The sequence below is a fragment of the Dreissena polymorpha genome, chromosome 5, assembly GCF_020536995.1.
Source record: "Dreissena polymorpha isolate Duluth1 chromosome 5, UMN_Dpol_1.0, whole genome shotgun sequence".
Taxonomy (NCBI): domain Eukaryota; kingdom Metazoa; phylum Mollusca; class Bivalvia; order Myida; family Dreissenidae; genus Dreissena; species Dreissena polymorpha.
The window spans coordinates 61,910,868-61,931,526 of NC_068359.1; the positions used below are offsets into that span (position 1 = coordinate 61,910,868).

A 20,659-nucleotide genomic window follows, 5' to 3' on the forward strand; every position below is an offset into this window, starting at 1 on the left:
AAAAAAAATGAAGTTACGTACTTATCACTGTGACTTATGAACTACATGCATGTTCATTCGTAAACACACCTTTTATGCTGCTTTATTCAATGCTTCCCACCAGAATAACCAGCTACGATTGAAACTTAGTATCACTTTAAAAGAGTTAAAATTAATATTTATTTGGAGCGCAAGTACACATACCCGGTCTTCACATACTTCACTTAAGGAGAAAGTACCTCATTTAAATCGAAATTCAGTTAATACATCTTGAACTAGAAAATACAAACTCATCTATGCTACAGCATGATATCCAGCTAATATAATACCCACATCTCACACTAATGAATTTAGACTTACTTCCGCGAATTACTGACCTGTCTGGTCCGTTAAGGACTAAAATGTATAATTTATTCGTTTCCCCTTACCCGATAGTAAGTTCGCGTCTGTGACACTTGCTGCTTTTATATATGAATATATATATGGCACCTTTTTTGTATATGAGTAAATATGTGATACTTGCTGCATTTGTATATGAGTAAACATTTGATACTTGTTGTTTTTGTATATCAGTGAACATGTAATACTTGCTGCTTTTGTATACATGTATGAACAAACATGTGATACTTGCTTCTTTTGTATATCAGTAAACATGTTATACTTGCTGCTTTTGTATACATTTATGAAAAAACATGTGATACTTGTTGCTTTTGTATATGAACAGACATGTGATACTTGCAACTTTTGTATATGAACAAACATATGTGATACTTGTTACATTTGTATATGAACAAACATGTGATACTTGCTGCTTTTGTATATGAACAAACATGTGATACTTGCTGCTTTTGTATATCAGTGAACATGTAATACTTGCTGCTTTTGTATACATGTATGAACAAACATGTGATACTTGTTGCTTTTGTATTTAAACAAACATGTGATACTTTCTTCTTTTGTATATCACTGAATATGTAATACTTGCTGCTTTTTTATACATGTATGAACAAACATGTGATACTTTTTGCTTTTGTATATGAACAAACATGTGATACTTGTGGCTTTTGTATATCAGTGAACATGTAATACTTGCTGTTTTTGTATACATGTAGGAACAAACATGTGATACTTGTGTCTTTTGTATATGAACAAACATGTGATACTTGCTGCTTTTGTATATGAACAAACATGTAATACTTGCAGCTTTTGTATATATGTATGAAAAATCATGTGATACGTGTTGCTTTTGTATACATGTATGAACAAACATGTGAAACTTGTTGCTTGTGTATATGAACAAATATGTTATACTTGCCGTTTTTGTATATGAACAAACATGTGATACTGTATACAAGTAAACATTCGATACTTGCTGTTTTTGGTATATGTGTGTAACAATGGTGTTGTTACTGTTGTTGATTATTTAATATATATTATTTTAAGGTTTTAAATGCTTGTTCCATATGAATTTCATGAGTGAGTTTTTTCAGATCATATTAAGAAAAGGCTATGCTCTTCTTAAAAAGTAACAAATCCTCTCTTGAAAAGAGTAGCAGCAAGCGATTCAATTCAAAAGTATATAACAAAATCTTTAAAAAAGTAAACATATCAACATTTTTGTGTGCGTCTATAGAATATTTTGAAGAAGGGGCATCTTGCGTTATATGCAGTCGCAAGTCGAGTGCAGTTAAGTGGCTGAGGTAAACATTACGTCCCACAATTAGCATTGTAACTGAGAAAAGAGTAAAACAATGATATAGTTTGATTTATTTGAAGTTGACTCAAATGCTTCAATAGCATGAAAGGTTGAATGAGTTGTCAGAGAACTAGGAAAAGGTAGAACCTGTTCAAAAAGATAGTTCGTATCTTCGTGTAACAGGTTTGTTAAAGGCAGCTTATTAACCAGCTCTGACTCGCGCGTCATATTTTTCGGGATGTAAACCTAGCCAGCCGTAGTAGTATTCACGCACGAGGTTAAAATGTCAAAAGGTGATTTTCAACTCGCTGTTGACGTTTCATACATAATTAACTTTTTAAACATATAACGTGTTTCAAGCTGTTCACTGCTTCGATGGATACTCGGCCAACATGTAGGATAGATAAATACATCAGTTTGAGGTAATCTTCTTTTAAGTTACAAACATAACGTTATTACTGCAAAAATGAAAACAATAACAAACATATATTTGCTGGTGTTTTTGATGTCGATGGTGACATTTATAAAGGAGTTTATAACCGGACTGACCAGCATCAGCATACCGGCCATAGAGAGGCAGTTTACCATGTCCAGTCAGCGAACAGCGCTCATTCCGGCCTCCAATGAAATAGGTAATGAGAAGTTTGTTGTTGTCATGTGTTTTGTTTTATTTTTCTAACGACCGCAAGGTCTTTTATATTGCTTAAGAATATGGTTATTATCTTATTTCTGTATTTATTTGGTAAATGTGTTTAGCGTTTGTAATCATGTGATTTTATTGTAATAATGTTTTTGTAGAAAATCGTCTAGAAAATCATTGGTTCGATGCCTTTGTATACTGTTAAAATATACTAAATTACAAGATTTATGTGAAATTTGATAAATCGTTAATTATAAGCCGAAAATACAATCTGATGTGGTGTTTCGATTAGTTTATATTGAAACTAGAGAACGTTTCATCTTACATAACGCATTATGCAATACAAATATTATTTTGGTTTCATTCAATTAAAATAAGATAATATATTATATATTTCACTAAGATTTATTTTCTTTTAACGTTGTTTATTATACATTTGTTACAACAATAAATAATCGATCTTCATTTGAAAATGAACATTATACCTTAAATAATTAACAATTTTGTGCAAGAAATGCTATGCAATAACGTTGTTATGTTGTAGCGGCCACGGTGCTGGTATTACTAGTGGTGTTTATAGGAAGTCACGTGAACAGGGCCCGGTGTCTTGCTGTAGGGACCTTTATAATGGCGATAGGGTGTGTTCTATACATTGTGCCGCATTGGCTGGATATATACACGTTGTCAGGTAAAAGACTTTCTGCGTTTTATACAATCCTATAAACGTCTTCAATACGCCAAATTCGATCTTATGATGAGACCTGACTGACAATTGGTTCATCCATTCAACAGCCAAATGAATACACAGTGGTCAATATAAACTTTGGTTATTTGATTACCGCATGATTTACATAATTCCCGCCTGTTAAGTACCCATGCATGTATAAACGATGGTTACTGTGCGAAAACTTGACCATTGAAATGTGTCAACTCACCACATTAAAATTACCAAAAATGCAACACTTACAATTATGTCATTTGTCAGACGAAAAAGTATCAAATTAAGTGTTCGACACTAACGGGAGTCCGGTAGTCCCAGACTCGTGGACATGAGACTTTTTGCGTGTCAAGGATGTCCGTCGGACTCCTTCAGAATCATCTGTGAATTATAAAAAAATTCCTTCATTTCGCAAAATCAGAATGTCTGCCCAAAGAAACTCAGAATTATCATTGTCGAGCACTGTATATAAAAACCTTAAGTTGCATTTGTTTATTGTCACATTTTAATTGTAACAGTTTAATATTCACCCTTTACATACCGCAGAATTAGGTTTTTAATACCAAGTCATGACCTTGATTTAAACACTCCAACCACTGTCTGAGAGCTGTAAGCGTTCTTCTTAACAAGGAAGATTATAGACAGCTGTTCTATTGATAGTGAGAAGTGTTGACTCAAAACTAAGCGATGTCGGAAGCATTTTATGGAACAAATTTTGACTTTGCACTTGAATATTACTTTTCTATGAAAACCCCTGTCTGGTCAACAAGTATGTTGTCAGGAGATGCACTATGTTTACTTATTATGTTATTATTTTGATGAAAATACTTTGCCAATTTTAAAGTGTTTGTAACTAAAAAAAGTAATTCCTTTTAAGAGTTTTAATCAAACGACTTAATTGGAACGCCAAGGACGCAAGTCTATTAATCGTTGAATAAGAAATCCTGTTTGCCTTGCACTGTCATAGCTTACACAGATGTAGCTAGCAAGAGTCCTTAATAGATCTAATGAGCACAACTTGCTTACAGTGAGCTTTTGTGAACACATTTTGCCAATTGTTAATCATCGTTACTGCATTGTCCGTTGTCAAAATATACATTGTCAACACTCTAGAGAATATATTTATTTCCAATATTCACGAACATGGTAAGAAATCGGTCTAAATGACAATTGGGTAAATTATAAAACTGCGTTCAAAAACAATGTAGCTTTGTTAATTTAAATAAAAAGCGTCTGAACTTTCCAGAAGTTACATGTTTACCCAACCCTCACGAATCTTGACCAGAACGCTTTTGCTTATAATATATCTGCTGAGTTTGAAAACGGTTTAGGGCTACTGAATAATATGAGTACAAGTGGGCTAAGAAATTTTCCTTATGTGGGTGTTATAAAACTTTGTGAACAATCAAGAAGTCATTTTTTTTTTTTGCAAAATCATAGTTAACTATTAGACAATATTGCTCATGATATGTCAACTAAATTCAAATGTCTTCTGTCCGTTAAAAAAGACGACTTAAGGTAAAAGTAGTTTAGTAAGGGATGATATAGAAGTCATTCTTATTAATCGATCGGTTCGTCCGAAGTTTTAAAGAGTTTTTCGAAATAATCCCCTGGGCTGAAAATTGGCCCCTCCCTGAGGGTTTCTTGCTTTAAATGTGAGCACACACTTAAAAAATGTCTTGTCTGAAACCGCAAGGCCAAAAGGTTTGGTTTTTGGCATGTATCATTTTATTTTTGTCCTGTACCAAATTTTATTTTAAAGATCGCCCATTGGGTAAAAACTGGCCACGCCCAATGATGAAGAAATGACCGAAGACTTACATATTTAAAAGGTTTTCTCTAAAAACGTAAGGGCAGGGAATTAGTTTTTGTAAAATATGGTATTCTGGTCCTGTAACAACTATATTAAAATCATCCCTATTGGGTAATACATTATCCCGCCCTATGCGTTACTTGTTTAACTATAATTATTAAGTGAAAACTTTGACAGTCATATTTTCTGAAACAGCAGTTCCAAGAGGCTTGTTATTTGGCATGTTAAGTCTTATAGTATAGTCATCTGCTACAGTTGTTGAATCATGCTTCTTAAGTAAAAAGTTGCCATAGCCCTGGACTAAAATTATTGATGAAGACTTGTGTAGTTAATATCGATAATTTGAAAATCTTCTTCATTGAAACCGCAAGGGTCAGGATTTTTATATTTGGTGTGTAACTTAAAATAGTTGTCCTCTTTTCTTTTAACAAGTTTTCTAAAATTATGTGTCTAGAGTCAAAACTAACAGCACGGAAGTCTGTTGGACTCTTTCAAAATCATATTTGAATTATATAATAAAATCTCGTTTCGCGAGATCAGAATGACCTTAAAAATAGCTTTCGCTTAACAGTGTCTAATCACTATAAAAATAATCACAATACCCGTAATTGTTTACACAATGCACGTTTTACTGTCCCAATTCGCCGAAGAAGGGAACGGCTGTGAATGAGTTGTGCGTTTATAACCCCATCCCACTAGCAATCGATAATTTCTGGGACTTTGTTGCAGTTTGTTGGCTTTGTTATATTATGTTCAAAAGTATGGGGCAAGTGTATAAAGCAATGGGCTGTAACGACCAATCCCGAGTATAAACAAGAAAGCATATATATAAATGCATTATACAAAATAGTATATTTTTAACTTACAATCATTAACTTAAATATAAATGGTATTTGTTAAATAATTTTAATTGCATCCGACTCTCTCACAAAGAAATCAAGCAAAAAAGGCTCAAACCTTTAGTGACCGAGAGGTGGAATTTATTACCAAGTTAATGAAATGAAAGTATGATAAACTCAAGGCAAACCATTGCTCGGGCGGTCAAGGCATTGTGGCGAGATTCAGGCTGATATGGCATGTACTTGTGACTTCATGTAAATGCGCTCAGAGGAACCTGAGTGGATTTAGCCACTTTTTGTCAGTGTACATACCGTCTTTTCGTGTGTTTTTAAGGGAAAAAAGCACGACAAAAGAATATCAACAAATATAGGTTCGTAATCAAATTTTGAAGTTACTAAAACTAATACAAAATAGAAAAAAGACAACAAATATTTTTGAATAGCATTTTTCGTTTTACTAATTATAAAACAAAACGCAATCTTAATATTGCGAAAATTAACATACTTGTTTGACGTTATTTCACAAAAATTACCCAGCTGGTAGTCAAGCATATGTATTAGTTCCAATTGTCTTACTACCAAGTGACTGACATACAGGATACGAATAGTAAGATGTTCATCAGTAAATTTGTCTCATAATACGAAAACTGGGTGGCGCTCAGCTGTAAGTCGTTATTATAAATAACTAACCCGTTCGAACGTTTTAGTAATTCCTTATAGCGAGTGGTAACGACTAATTAATCTGTGGGAACAAGATAACCGAACTTTAGGAAGTAAAATAGATTTGTAAGTAAATACTTTTATAGGCATAATGACAAAATGAAAATGAAGTATTATTCGATAGTTTGATGTTTCGGGCTATGTTAACGCGATACATATTTACAAATTTACATTAACATATTAAACTAATTTTTTATAACTACTAACGCCAGTCCTTGTTTGAGTTTTGTTCGGTAAGTAAGCCAACGGCGTTATTTAATTATATTGCTCGTTGTATTTAAACAGTTATTAACATTCGTACACGCCTTTTTATAGGATCTGTCAGTTAATAATATTTTAACATGACAACGCTATCATCTCAATCATTTCTCCTTTTTAGCCTTCATTAGCGACCAACTAATTAACAGGGACCTACATATAATACAAATAATTAAAAAAAAACACGAAAACAAGTTTTATATTCACAATTTAACGAGATTAATGATCGAATCCAGGGGATAAAAATCGTTTATAAATACAAGTTTTCGTTTTGCAACAATAATTTTAATTACTTTTCTGTTCAGAACCAATCACTTTATAAATTGCTAATCATAAAGCCAGGTAGCTTGAGAGATACTATACGTTAATTTTTTTTTAATTTTGTTTTCTATTCATTATATTGCTTTACTTAAAACCCCAAACTAGGGCGATAAGCTATATTTTACTTCGTGTTTTAATCCATAGAAGTAGTCATGTATGTTAATCGACTTTTACATTACTAGAATCTATTAATCTCGGGGATAGATTTCGATCAACGGAATGTATTTTTGTGTCAGTATAAAACATTAAAGGCCCATTTACAGAAGATTTGTGCACATGAGTTTGTCACAAAAATGCGCTTGGAAAAAAAACGATTTATTGTATCCTATGAATAACTGTAAAATTGTTGTAAGGCATCATTCAAAAACGGTCCGAACGTTACTCGGTTAAAATTATTGGAAAATAAACACTAATTAAGGTCTGTATTTACCAAGAGATTCTTAGACTAAAATTGCTGTTATAAAAACTGAAATGTTCTATAAATACCTCACCTGAAAAAAAAGTCTTGCATGGTAGTATGGTAGTAATTATTCCAGCCTGAATATAATCATACTCGGAATAAATTTCTTGTGTGGTAAGATTTTTTTTTTTATTCTTTAATGTTAGTATCGTATAATGAAAAGAGACCTGGGACTTTAAATTTACAAGTTTTGACACCGAGTTTTCACAAAATGACTTTCGCTTTTCAGCCCAATGCAAATTAGTATCAAGTGGAAAAAAGTGTTCATGAAGTTAAAAGCAAAAACGGATATCGTGACACTTCATTCTAATGTCCAGACATTGACTTTGTTTATATTCAGATGGAAAAAATATAAATAGAAAAATAAGTGTCTTATTTTGTTTTATTCTTAGTACAATGATAAACGCTTTAAAGAAAATATTTGTTTTTTGGTTATTGAAAAATCGCATTACGTAGTAAGATTTGTTGTTTTTCGTGTTCCGGTTTTTCAAATGAAAACGAAAAGGCGGTATATACACGGACTTGGCTGTTAAACAGACCATGTAAAACGTTCGTACTTTGCCACCGGAGGTCGGCGGTCCTCAACTTAATAGTTTTGGTCATTAATCACGAATCAATTTGACGAGTAGAATGAAAGTGTTCTATATTTGTGCAATCACATACTTGATAAAAAAATAACGTAAATGAAAAATATTGTTAGTAATCACTTACACAATGTAAGTAAAAGTTACAAATATGATAATACATAATATACGCATTATTATATTATATTATATTATACTCAGAGGGACACACTTAAATAATTTATCAAACTTAATTGCTCAAACGCTGAAAAACCTCGTCTTACATCATGCAAAAAAGATTAAAAATATTTTGATGTAGAATATAATAAGACCTAATTACAACCAATTACAATTATAACAATTTCAATCACAGAACATACGTTCTTTTTTGAAATAGATAAAGATAACATCTTTCAACATCTTTCAAAACATTTTTATTCTCATCACCAGATGTCACGATGACAGTTATAATACTTTAAAGTGATATTATGGGCATCTAACAGTTTATAGGTGTCTATAGCAACCGTTGTTTATTTTTGGTGTTTTCACTTCATATACACTTATATTTGTTAATACAGCATCTACATACTAAAACAAAATCCCGGAAAGAGAAAAATAATGCATTTGAATATCAACCGTACTTTCGTTTGACAACTGATCACGCATGTACAATGTGAACATAAATTTAGTTTTAGTGCAGATTCGTTTATACGACACAAAGACACCATTTTGTTTTAAGGATCATTTCGGCTTACAGGACTGGGTGAGTCACGTAAAATATCGAATAAAAATATATTTTTATAAACAACTGGGAGCAAGATGAGTTGCAGATAATTGGTCAGTAACCATATTTTAACTTGCTCTTTTGACCTGTTAATTCTTTTCAGCTCAATTCAACTGCGAAAAATGCCCATAACATCACTTTAAAAAAACGTACTACAAAAATGCCAAATTTGATGAAAAAATATTAAAACTGAATTACTCCAAATTATACACCAAATTATATTAATTTAAATCATCATAAATACGTATTCCATTACACAAACGTACAGATACTATCTTTCAAAACAAATTATTTCTTGTCAGCAGATGTCACGGTGGAAAGCACATCTCACAGTTTATGTCACTCGGGGAATGCAACATACGGCGGCTCATGTGGTGGGCGTGAAAACTCGCTCATCCTAGGCTTGTTTATTGTCGCCCAGATGGTAGTAGGGGTTGGGTTCATCCCGCTGTTGACGTTGGGACATTCGTACATATACGACAATGCCGATCCCAAGAAAACGCCCATTTTCATTGGTTTGTTCATGAAATGAAATATATCAATCGTTCTGTTGCGATCAATAACTTAACTTCTTGATTTTGTTTTTAAAGAATGCATTCTATAAAAAAATGTTTGTACATACATTTTAAAGGTATTCCAAAACAACATTTGACAATAGTAACGTTACAATTTAGTTAATTGCTGGATTCGGCTGATTTGTGTTTCCAGGGATAATATTTGCGGGATCAAATATTGGCCAGGCGTGTGGCTTTTTCATTGCCGGGGCTATAACACAGAATCACTGGGGGCTGACGAGGTCAAAGCGTAGTCCGTTTCGCTACGACGTCGGGTATATGTTTTACTACGAAAACATTGTTAAAATACACATAACATCGATAACGGAGTAGTAGAAAATTGTGTTTAAAACATGTAAGATTATGCTTTTCTTCTAACAAAACTCTGAATTTAAGCACAATGACATTTCATAGGTCTGTTTCATCAAATTATAATCCAAGATGTGTCTGGTTTATGCGGTTAAACATGAAATATACCGCTGATTTATCAAACCGAAGTCAAGTTTCACTTTAAAAAATGCAATTTAGGTTTACAACTGTGTTTAATGACACATTTTACAATTTCCAAATTTATCTAAGTATCGTTAAGCCACTGGTGTGTTTAGAAATGTGTAGGGTGACCCAGTTATCAGAAGCAAAGGCTATTATTATTACTTTTATTAGGCATGATCATGTCTCTGACAGTATACGTATATGCCTCGCTACGACAACGCTCTAGCGTGTATGCGTTTCTCACAGAAGACGTATTGGTTATCTCTCGAAGGCAAAATAAAGAAAAGTTTTTTAAATACATAGTCATTGAGTGGCTGGATGTTTCCTTTGAGGACGAGGTAGTAACAACGGCACAACATGATCCGAAGCGCACAGTCGACATGGTAATGCACATTATTTTGATATAATTAAATTCACGACAAGGCCAAAGGAAACGATTCAAATCGAAAATCCATATATAAGATGACAGTTGAGAGTCGAGAACCTAATGTCGTCGGTCTCAATAAAAATGACTCATCTCCTCGTGACAATCCCTTATACGTTTATTTTGATAGAGAGCGACGATAGGTTTTCAGCATACGGTACTCTTTATCAAATAACATTCGATTCTCGTTATCCCCAACTCGCTTATCTCGAAACGCTGCTTATGTCAAAGTAAATCCCATGTCCCAACTTCGATCATTATTTATCTCATACAGATTTTGATTTTTAAATTGTAAATATCAAAGCGATTTTCTTGAAAATCGGTTATCGTCAACTTATTTGAGATGAACTTTATGTTTGTATACATGATTTCACCTGTAAAATCCACACCTGTAACAGCCGTTAGGTGTGGAAAGTAGGACCCCAATAGCACAAATCCGCAATTGCATAACCAATATATTGCTGTAAAGGTGTGGCAGTGGGTTTCTGTCACAGGTTATTGTTTACTGCGTACATGACGGCTGGTAAATTTACCTCGTGTTACAATGCGGTTAAGGCCCAGTCTCACTATGACGCCGGCGGAGCCCTAGTGCGTGATCAGGCATCTACCGGGCTGAACCGGGGCCCTACCGGGATGATCCGGTGCTCCACCGGGATGAACCGTGGACGACCGGGGACAACTAGGGCTCCACCGGGAAAGTATTGAAATGTTTAATACCTATGGGATGAACAGGGAGTCACCAAGTAGGACCGGCAACGACCGGCGTGGCACCGGGAACAACCGGGACTGTAACGGTAACAACCGGGACGGCACCTTAGCTCCACCGGGGCCCAAACACACCCCAGCAGAGCCACGGCAACGCCCCGGTGAATGCCGGCAGAGTCTCTTTATAGCTACGTTACATAAGTAAACTGGTGCTCTGACGGTGCCGTCCCGGTTGTTTCCGGTGAAGTTCCGGTTGTTTCCAGTGCAAAGCCGGTCATTGCCGGTCCTTTCCGGTAACACCTGGTTCATCACGGATGTATTAAACATTTGAATACTTTCCCGGTGGAGCCCCGGTTGTCCACGGTTAAACCGGGCGTTACAGCAGCTCTGCCGTGGTTTGATGCCGTTATAGCCCCGGTGAGAGCCGGCGGAGTGACGGTATACCGGGGCTCTGCCGGGACTCTGTCGGCTTTCACCGGGTTCATCTTTTTCGGTTGGATGTTAATGCGCACAATGAAGCACGGCATCTTTTGCACTGGAAAATAGCAGTCTGCAGTAACTGCAAACTGCATGTGATATGTCCTGAAATAGATACAGAATCTTCGTTGAGCAACCTATACATTATATTTGTACTTCGTTGCGCAACCAATACATACTCTGTGCGAAACCTATACATAAAGCGACTTGTAATTTCCTTCGAAACAAAGCATTTGAATGATTAAAAAATATGTTCGTAACCTGTTTTGTACTTTAAAATGTGTAATTTACACTGAATCAAAGTAACATGTAGTTTTATTTAATTTAAGTTACCGTAATTGGCTAATTTAACAGAATAACCACCTTATGCATTGCTTCAAATCGAAATATTTCGATTTTAGCTCAAAATAAACTTAAAGGTTGCAACTACGCGCATTTGTTATTAGTTTATTATTGAAACTAAGTACCTACCTTTACTGGATGTTCCGTTCTCTAATCCATAAACACCAGAAAAGATGAAACTCGCCTGATTAAGTAGTGTATTTACACAATGTTTTCGTAGTAAAACATATACCCGACGTCGTAGCGAAACGGACTACGCTTTGACCTCGTCAGCCCCCAGTGAGAATGTGTATGTGGACTTTGATCGGCAGGGTGATACGTAAGATTTATTTTGTGATTTTAATGATCAACCAGTAATAACACGACAACAAGTTCTCAACGTATTGGCTTTATTAGTGTGATATGCTTAAGAGGTTTCAATACGTTTAACATATTTAAAACTCAACATCCAATTCAACTTTATGTTTTTGTTTTAATTCAATACATTCAGTCATGTGCAAAAGACCGAACCTAAAAATATCATGTAAACAATTGGCGAATACTTTATTAACCCATTTATGCCAAGTGGACTCTTCCATCCTTCTAATTTGGATCAAGTTATTCCAAAATTAGGGAAGTATAGTATATTTATTTCTATATTTAGAATATTTATACAGAAATTCCTTCAAGCAAACAGCGCAGACCCTGATGAGACGCCGCATCATGCGGCGTCTCATCTGGGTCTACGCTGTTTGCCAAGGCCTTTTTTCTAGACGCTAGGCATAAATGGGTTAACTATTACAATGAGAAAACACGTATGTCATCAATCCCATTTATCAGTAACAACACCACGGGCCTGTCTAGCGTCCACTGGGTCGGTGCCTGGTGGCTTGGATTCGTACCAGCGGCCCTTATGGCAGTCTGTGTTGCTGTCCCGCTCAGCTTTTATCCAGGACAACTCAAAGGTGAGAAACATACTGATGCTGTTTGAAAACAATACTGATCAGACCCGATGCAGATAATGGACTGAAAGCTGAGAAACTTATGAATATAGAGCGAACATATTAAACATTACTGCATGAGTACATGACATATTTGTTTAACACGTTATATTTAAGAAATATCTTTTCTGGACATACCTTACTGTAGGATGGCATGCATTTAACCCATTCATGCCTAGCGTTCTGAAAAAAGGACATTGCAAACAGCGTAGACCCAGATGAGACGCCGCATAATGCGGCGTCTCATCTGGGTCTGCGCTGTTTGCTGAAAGGAATTTCAGTTAGTAATATTCTAAATATAGAAATAAATATACTTGACACCCCTAATTTTGGAAATAAATTGATCCAATTTAGAAGGATGGGAAAGTCCACTGGGCATAAATGGGTTAAAGGTGATCAGAACTGATTTGCATTGAACGCTCGTGGTTGCACATTAGGTGATACTTATTGCATTTTGGTTAACCTAATATATGAATACACGTGTAATTTTTTAACTAACGCGGTATTATGTGAATTATGTAATAATTGTTCCCGTTATGGATGTGTAGTTATCGAATTACGATTGTGATACCGTCCCTTTTTATCACACATTAACATGCACCATTTAATTATTTTCTGTTGTAAGCCATTTTGAAACTTGGGTTTGATGGTTGATGAATTAAATACCATCAATAGATCTACATGAGGACTATTTTCATTTATTTGTTCGTGTTTGTAGCGCTTGTGTGTTGCGTCTTGTACGTTGGTGCTGTGTCTAACTGCATGTATTTTCCATTCAATAAATAAAGTACTGATAAATATTTGTGTGGTGGTATATCTGAAGTTTTACTTCGTGTTTATTTGTAATTTGTCTAAATATAGATCTATTTATGTATGTAGATTGTGGTAAAAGAAGGGCTGTTGTCTATTTTTTTCCACGCATCTACATGTTTAAAAAAAATATATTTCTGTACAATTGGACAAGGAAACCATGAACAGGTGGAGTACAGTACCGGAAACAACCAGAATGCTTCCAAAACCAGACACATGTGTCAAGCCGTCGTGGACTTCCTCAGAACAGGCCTCAAACTTGTAAGTTTGAGATAACAACACGAACGCGTCGTTAACCCATTTATGCCTAGCGTCTAGAAAAAGGCCTTGGCTTGAAGGAGTTTCTGTAAAAAATATTCTAAATATAGAAATATATATACTAGACATCCCTAATTTCGGTAATAAATTGATCCAATTTTGAAGGATGGGAGAGTCCACCAGGCATAAATGGGTTAATACCATGGCTATTAGCGCAGCAATGTATCGGTTGCTGTTTTATGCATATGTTTGTGTATGTAAACAAATTGTGTTTCTATTGCAATCGATTCTGACAATTAGTCACTTAATAATCATAAAGACCATGTCGTAAAGCAGACGAATTGTTACTATTTATGTAGTCTGTAGTGACATGATAATAGTTTTTTTAATAGGGATAACTCATCTTTTCCATTAAACTGTCACTTTGCTAACACAGGTGGAAGTAACGTACCCAGGATAGTATTTTTCATATATATATATTTTAGGAGCCCAATATTTTCAAATAAATATATAAAATCATGTTTAATGAGAAAAAAATTGACAAAGAGCCATGAAAAAAATCCCCGCCCTCTGATATTGGAATCATTATGATTCCAATATCAGAGGGTGGGGATTTTTTTTTTCACGGCTCTTTGTCAATTTTGTTTCTCATTAAACATGATTTTATGTATTTATTTGAATATATTGGGCTCTTAATAAAATAAATAACAAAAAAATACTATCCAGGGTACGTTACTTCCACCTGTGTTTGCTAAGCCTTGGGAAAGAATACTTTAACTAAAACATGCATACTATCGCAATGGGATTTATGATACATATTTTGCTTGTTTGTTTACAGTCCAAACACCCTGTGTACATGTTCGTATCACTGGGCGTGTGTGCTACGTATATGGTACTATTTGGACTAATTCCTTACATTTTCAAGTACATTATCACCATATACAACGTGTCCTTGGTTTCGACAGGAATATATTTAGGTATATACATTCAGTTCATAGTTCATAATTTATTAAATTTAGTTCAGTAATGTTTGCCGCATTTCGAGCATGCATACACTGTAAATTATCCAATCATCAGACGTGCATTTTCGAAAATATTCCATCATCATGTAAGAATTTATTACTGTATATAAACACCAGTGATAATCATTATTTCTTTTGAATATGCCAACAGCAGTAAATTCGTAAAATTAACGCTAATCCGATAACAAACCCATGCATAATAAAATGGTTATTTATTATTAAAAGTATTTTTTCTGTAATTCTGCTTTTATTAATTAGGTGATAAGGGAATCCCTAAATCGCATCTCAAACTATTGCGAACACAATAATTATCTTGTTAGATGTCTCGTTTTAGGAATCAATATATTGTTGGGAGCGGTTGGCGTCATTCTAAGTGGTGTTCTTATCCGGTGTCTGAACCTGGAGGTGGTAGGAATGCTGAGGATGAATGCCATGGTCGCCACGGTGACCGCAGCTATGGGTCTCGCGTTCCTGGCTAGCTGTCCGAACGTGGTGCTAGCCGGTGAAGACCTAAGTGGTTCATGGAAAGTGTATGAATAATATTAAACTTGTATCGAAATCTAGGAAAATGTACATGAACAATTAAATTGCGGACAAATTATCACGTGAGAAAATCTAGGCATTATTTACAGGAAGACATTTCGTGTTACTTATGTCCTTGTGTGTGTGTGTAAGTGTGCGCGTGCGCGCGTGTGTGTGTGCGTGTGTGTTAGCTAAAGAAACTTCAGCGTACAGTTTATATAGTATTGACAGACCTGTACTATAAAGTCGCGCCAGTCAAAAATCATAAAAAGCGACATTTAAAGTTATGGTAGCCAGAACTACGTGTGTGTGCGTGTGTGTTTATTGTACATTTCGTGTCTTGTTCATTACGATGCTGTAATTTTAAGATTCAGCTCACAGTCGACCAGGTTTCGCATATTATATATATATAAACGATGTTTTTCGTACACAAACAACGTGACTCGTTTCCAAATTAAGAAACTAGTCTGCAGATTAAGCTTTCGCATATTACTTATATGTGTCAAATAATAGTAAATTAATATGTCCGGCAAAAAACATTGTTGTGCATGATTGGATTCCCAATAAATGGAAACAAATAATCATAAATTTAAGACGATATGTAATATGCAAAACCGTGTAGACTATTTCAAGGTCAATGGCAATGTGGGCATTTTTCACTTGTTCATAATCGTTATAAGGGACTCCGAAACAAATTTGCGCAAATAATCGCAGTGAAACAAATCATATCTTTCGGTTCAAGGTCAGTTTCATATTTGACACTTGACTCTGTGGATGGTGTTTTCATGATACTATTGATAGTACACGCTAATGTATCTGTAAGTAATAATTCTGTATACAGCAATTTGAAAATACATTATTATTTCAAACATTTTTGTATGCAGTAGCTATGGTGCTTCCTTATAGGAAAATGTCACATATAAGAAATATACTTCATGTGTAGCACAACTTGACTGGTTTATGCTTCATTAATTGTTGACATTTTGTTTGGCACAAAATACTCGTGTTCGTGTGCAGTGTAAAATAACGGCGGTATTCGGACCCTTTATAGTTCATATTGCAATACGAAAGTATAAATGGAAGGCGCTTCAGTTTGAAGGTAAACCTTATGTAAAATAATGCAATTACATTAAAGGATGAGTACATATAAACACAATGTGCTAGACGCATATCTTTGTTGTGCATGATTGGATTTTGTAATAAATATTTACAAAGAATCATGATGTGAAGACATGCTTATCGCTTCAAAGGTAAAGTGGACAGTTGAAGTTCGTGCATATTTCTCATGTGTGTACAGTGAATGCAATCGTTCGTGTAAGGCCAATAACTTTGTTACGCATGATTTTTAAACAAATGTTCACTCATATAAACACACACCAAGACAAGAACATAAAAACATTAAAGAATAACACCAATGCATTTGGATCATTCATTATATACATTTTCTTCAAGCAAATACATGCGTTAAACAAGCAAATTGAGAAATATTTTATCACTTTACCATTACAATAGTTCAGTTTACTATTGCATTTATTCCCTAAGAACTTACACTGCTAACGTTTCGTTGTCATTATCTACCTTTGCAGCTCTCAGCTGAATACCACTTGGCCCTGTAACCGTCCGTGTCACTGTGGTACACTCGAGTTCTCACCCGTGTGCGGAGCAGACGGCTACGTGTACACGTCCCCTTGTGTTGCCGGGTGCATGAACATCAATACAAAGGACGACAAGGTTTATAAAACTTCCGTCTTCTGTTTACAAGTATCTTATTGCCAGTTGTGAAAACAATACATTTCTAAGTTTGATGTCATGATGTTTAAATGCAATGGCACAGGTTTACGTTTTAATCGAAGCGTCTCCAGAAGTATCTGTTGTAACAAACGAACTCTTTGAGTCGTGTTCTGAGAAAACTGGGCTAAATGAATGTGCGTAAAGTTTCATCACAGATTAGCCCGTGGAGTCCGCACAGGCTAATCAGGGACGACACTTTCCGCCTAAACTTATTTTCGATAAGAAGGGACTTCCTTGAAACTAAAAATACCATAAAACCGGAAAGTGTCGTCGACACTTAACGCACATGCATTTAGCCCAATTTTCTCAGAACATGACACCTTTGATTTATCAGGAACTAGGTTAATGACCCTGATGACTGACCTGGTCATGAATGGCACTCATAAGATTGTAATAACAATTCAGGGATGACGAAAATAATTGGAAAAAATCATTTTCGTAAACCCATTTATGCCTAGTGGACTCTCCCATCCTTCTAAATTGGATCAATTTATTTCCAAAATATTCCTTTAAGCAAACAGCGCAGCCCTGATGAGACATCATCATCTGGGTCTACGCTGTTTGCCAAGGCCTTTTTTCTTGACGCTAGGCATAAATGGGTAAAGGAAAATGCTAAAGTCCATTCATTGAATGTTCCTAATTAAGGACCAATATATATGTTATGCCGTAAAAATGGTAATGTTTTTTTTTTCTTTTTTCAATGAACTGTCGATCGGAAATTTGCAAAAATCAAATTTAACTGCGTAAAATAAAATAAAATTGGTCATGAACGTGAAAAATGAGACAGATACAAAAGATGTACCTTATCATTCGTGTACGGTATACATAAACATTAACATAACTGAACCTAAATTGTGAAAACATTCAACAACGTTACTTTCTGTTCATTTACTTAAGTTATTAAATATGCTACCTGTTCTTCAGAATTCATACGGGGACTGCAGTTGTATTACCGCACTCAGTAGAAATGAAAGTTTACATGGGGCTATGGAAGGTTTTTGCGACAGTGGTTGCCAGAACTTCTGGATCTTTGCCCCAGTCCTGGTTTTGATGGTGATCGTTTTGCTTATGGTGCAAACACCATCCACACTTGCAATTCTAGCGTAAGTGTACATAAAACAAGGTATATATTGTACTATTCGACTCGAGTTGAGATCGCGGAAGGAAGTATTTTTTGACATAGCGTCGCTTGTTAATGGATGACAGGTTCTCAAATGTATGTATGTATTTATTTTGACCTTGCGGTCAAGGATAACCCATGAAAGTGCAAGCACTTATTTCCAATGGGGTCCTTTGGTTTTGCTGAAGAGACAGCAAGCAGAAGAGACAGTATTGGGATACAAGGAATCCGGGTGCGATACCCTAGCTCTTTGCGAATAGATACCTTGGTTCTTTTACGTGCTCAGTGTATAGCACCGATACACGCGAGAATTACCTGGGTATCATACCAGTACATCTCTAGTTGGGTGGGAAACACTTGAAGCATTTCTGAAATTTCCAGTGCCCCGGCCGGGATTTGAACCGGGGACATCTGGAATGGTAGACCAGAGTGTTACCACTCGACCACCGCACCAAATGGAACGTTCAAATGAGACAACATACAAAATCACCTGTTTTTTCTCCCTTTATTTAGAACACCTTTCAATAGTTAAATTTATGAAATTGGTCGAACGAACGTCAATGTGGTTAAACTAATATGTCTACGTTATCGTGTTTTTGCAAACATTGGTTTTGTAATATTTGTATTGTCATAAAATCTAACAAAAATCCCTTTAGGTACCACTGTTATCAAAATAATAGGACATGCCGTAAAACAATGGTTATATAAGATGTTGTAGAGGTTAAGGAGATGTGATTTGTCGTAAAACAATGATGATGTGAAATTTCGCAAACAATCGTTTCAGGTCCGTGGAAGAAAAATCAAGGAATCTATCGCTCGGTGTCAGGAAGATCATGATTCAGGTGCTTGGCCTTATCCCTGGACCAATCATAATGGGCACCATCTTTGATTCTTCCTGTCGGTTATGGAATGAAACCAACTGCCAGTCATCGGATGGCGAATGCTTGATTTATGATAACAGAAAGCTGTCGGTCCGCGTCGGAATTTATGTGATTTCTTTCTCGGCATTAAGCGGATTGTTGTTCTTGATTGGGTCACTCTTTGCTAGTAGATCCAACAGACCAATTGACTCCGTCCCAAATATTGAACGAAAATAAGTTTCAGAATCATCGTCATCAAACGTTTAATGTGGTCGATTTGTAGGTTACACTACACTGTAGTTTCAATAAAGCTTCTGGTCAAGACAGTTTCTTGTGAAAATTTCACAATTGGTTGTATACATAAATATCGAGTAAAGCCTTACAACACACGGAACTTATGGCATCAATTAAAAATATATAACTTTGCGATAGTTTAAGGTCGTGTTCAAGGACGTGAGGAATTATTCTGTACTGCTCGGATGCCCGCAACATTAATAAATACGCGCCTTTTGGTAAAGCCAATGATTTTTTCTTTGACAGTTTATGATCCATTTCTTTACCAACCTTTGTTAAATAGCTTGCTTAACTACTTTGATATAAATAATCTCATTATCTCGCTGTTAGTTTATTGAAAAAAACAACAATACAATTATAAAAAGTTGCAAAAAGTAAATACAAAAATGAATAAAGAGAAACATATAAGCCTTCTTATTGGTATTTATAAAAGACATCACAATGAAACTTTTCTAAAGTATTTAATGTTGATTCTGTCTGGCTATTTCAAGAGATCTACATTAAGATATTACGTTCTCTAATTGAATACGTCGAAAATATACGAAACATTCGTCGGTCATTTAAAATGTATGCATAATAGCGAAATTATTTATGTAGTTAGAGGTTAATTCATATATTTATATTCATGTAGCATAGACTTCGTGCCGATTTTCATAATAAGGTGATAAAAGGTGATACCTTATATAATGGCACAAGCTCATTTGTTAATGCTGTATTGTAATAAGAATTGGGACATTATTGTGCTTAATGCAGCAATTAACATCTTCCAGGCTTTTAGAATTCAAAGATAGTTTGGTGGCTGCGACATAGAGAATTTGGTGTTCGCTTAATGACTAGGAGGTCTCGGTATGGATCCTTTAAGAGGAAGCGTTCTTTAGATCACCCTTAAGACACCAGATACTGGTCCTGCCCAGGAAACAGGTTGTTTTATAACATCTTAAGTCAACTAAAGCTACTTAATCTGTTGATAATAGCATAAACTGATTTAACATAGGTAATCAAAATAATGGTATGTGTCAAATCAATTTTTATTGTCATAATTATCAATGTATAACCATTTGTACCGGTAATTGATTAACACCATTCTTGTTTTGCAATTGAAATATTTCATAAATATAGGAATCTGACCGTGTTTTAATATTTTCTTTAACAAGCTGTTGTCGCCTAATTAAAATTCTGTCGCCACTAAAAACCAAGCAATTTAGTAGCAATTCATA

The 20,659-nt window shown here is 35.1% G+C and overlaps 1 protein-coding gene and 1 long non-coding RNA gene across 3 annotated transcripts in view; both read left to right on the forward strand.

Moving 5' to 3' along the window:
- The window catches only part of LOC127831640 (uncharacterized), a 228,176-nt gene that overhangs the window by 163,473 nt on the left and 44,044 nt on the right, over positions 1-20,659 (forward strand). The window lies entirely within an intron of this gene.
- Positions 1,717-19,850, forward strand: LOC127831631 (solute carrier organic anion transporter family member 4C1-like). 2 transcript variants are annotated; one of them, XM_052356614.1, is made up of 12 exons: positions 1,717-2,307; positions 2,860-3,003; positions 9,097-9,306; positions 9,500-9,565; positions 12,068-12,104; positions 12,605-12,729; positions 13,730-13,836; positions 14,672-14,810; positions 15,190-15,385; positions 16,964-17,108; positions 18,093-18,271; positions 19,073-19,850. In XM_052356614.1, exons 1-12 carry the CDS (start codon positions 2,142-2,144, stop codon positions 19,383-19,385), a joined length of 1,827 nt encoding a protein of 608 aa, XP_052212574.1. In that variant the 5' UTR covers positions 1,717-2,141; the 3' UTR covers positions 19,386-19,850. The 2 variants fall into 2 exon arrangements, with proteins under 2 accessions (XP_052212574.1, XP_052212573.1); XM_052356613.1 differs by having other exon boundaries at positions 12,605-12,728; positions 13,723-13,836.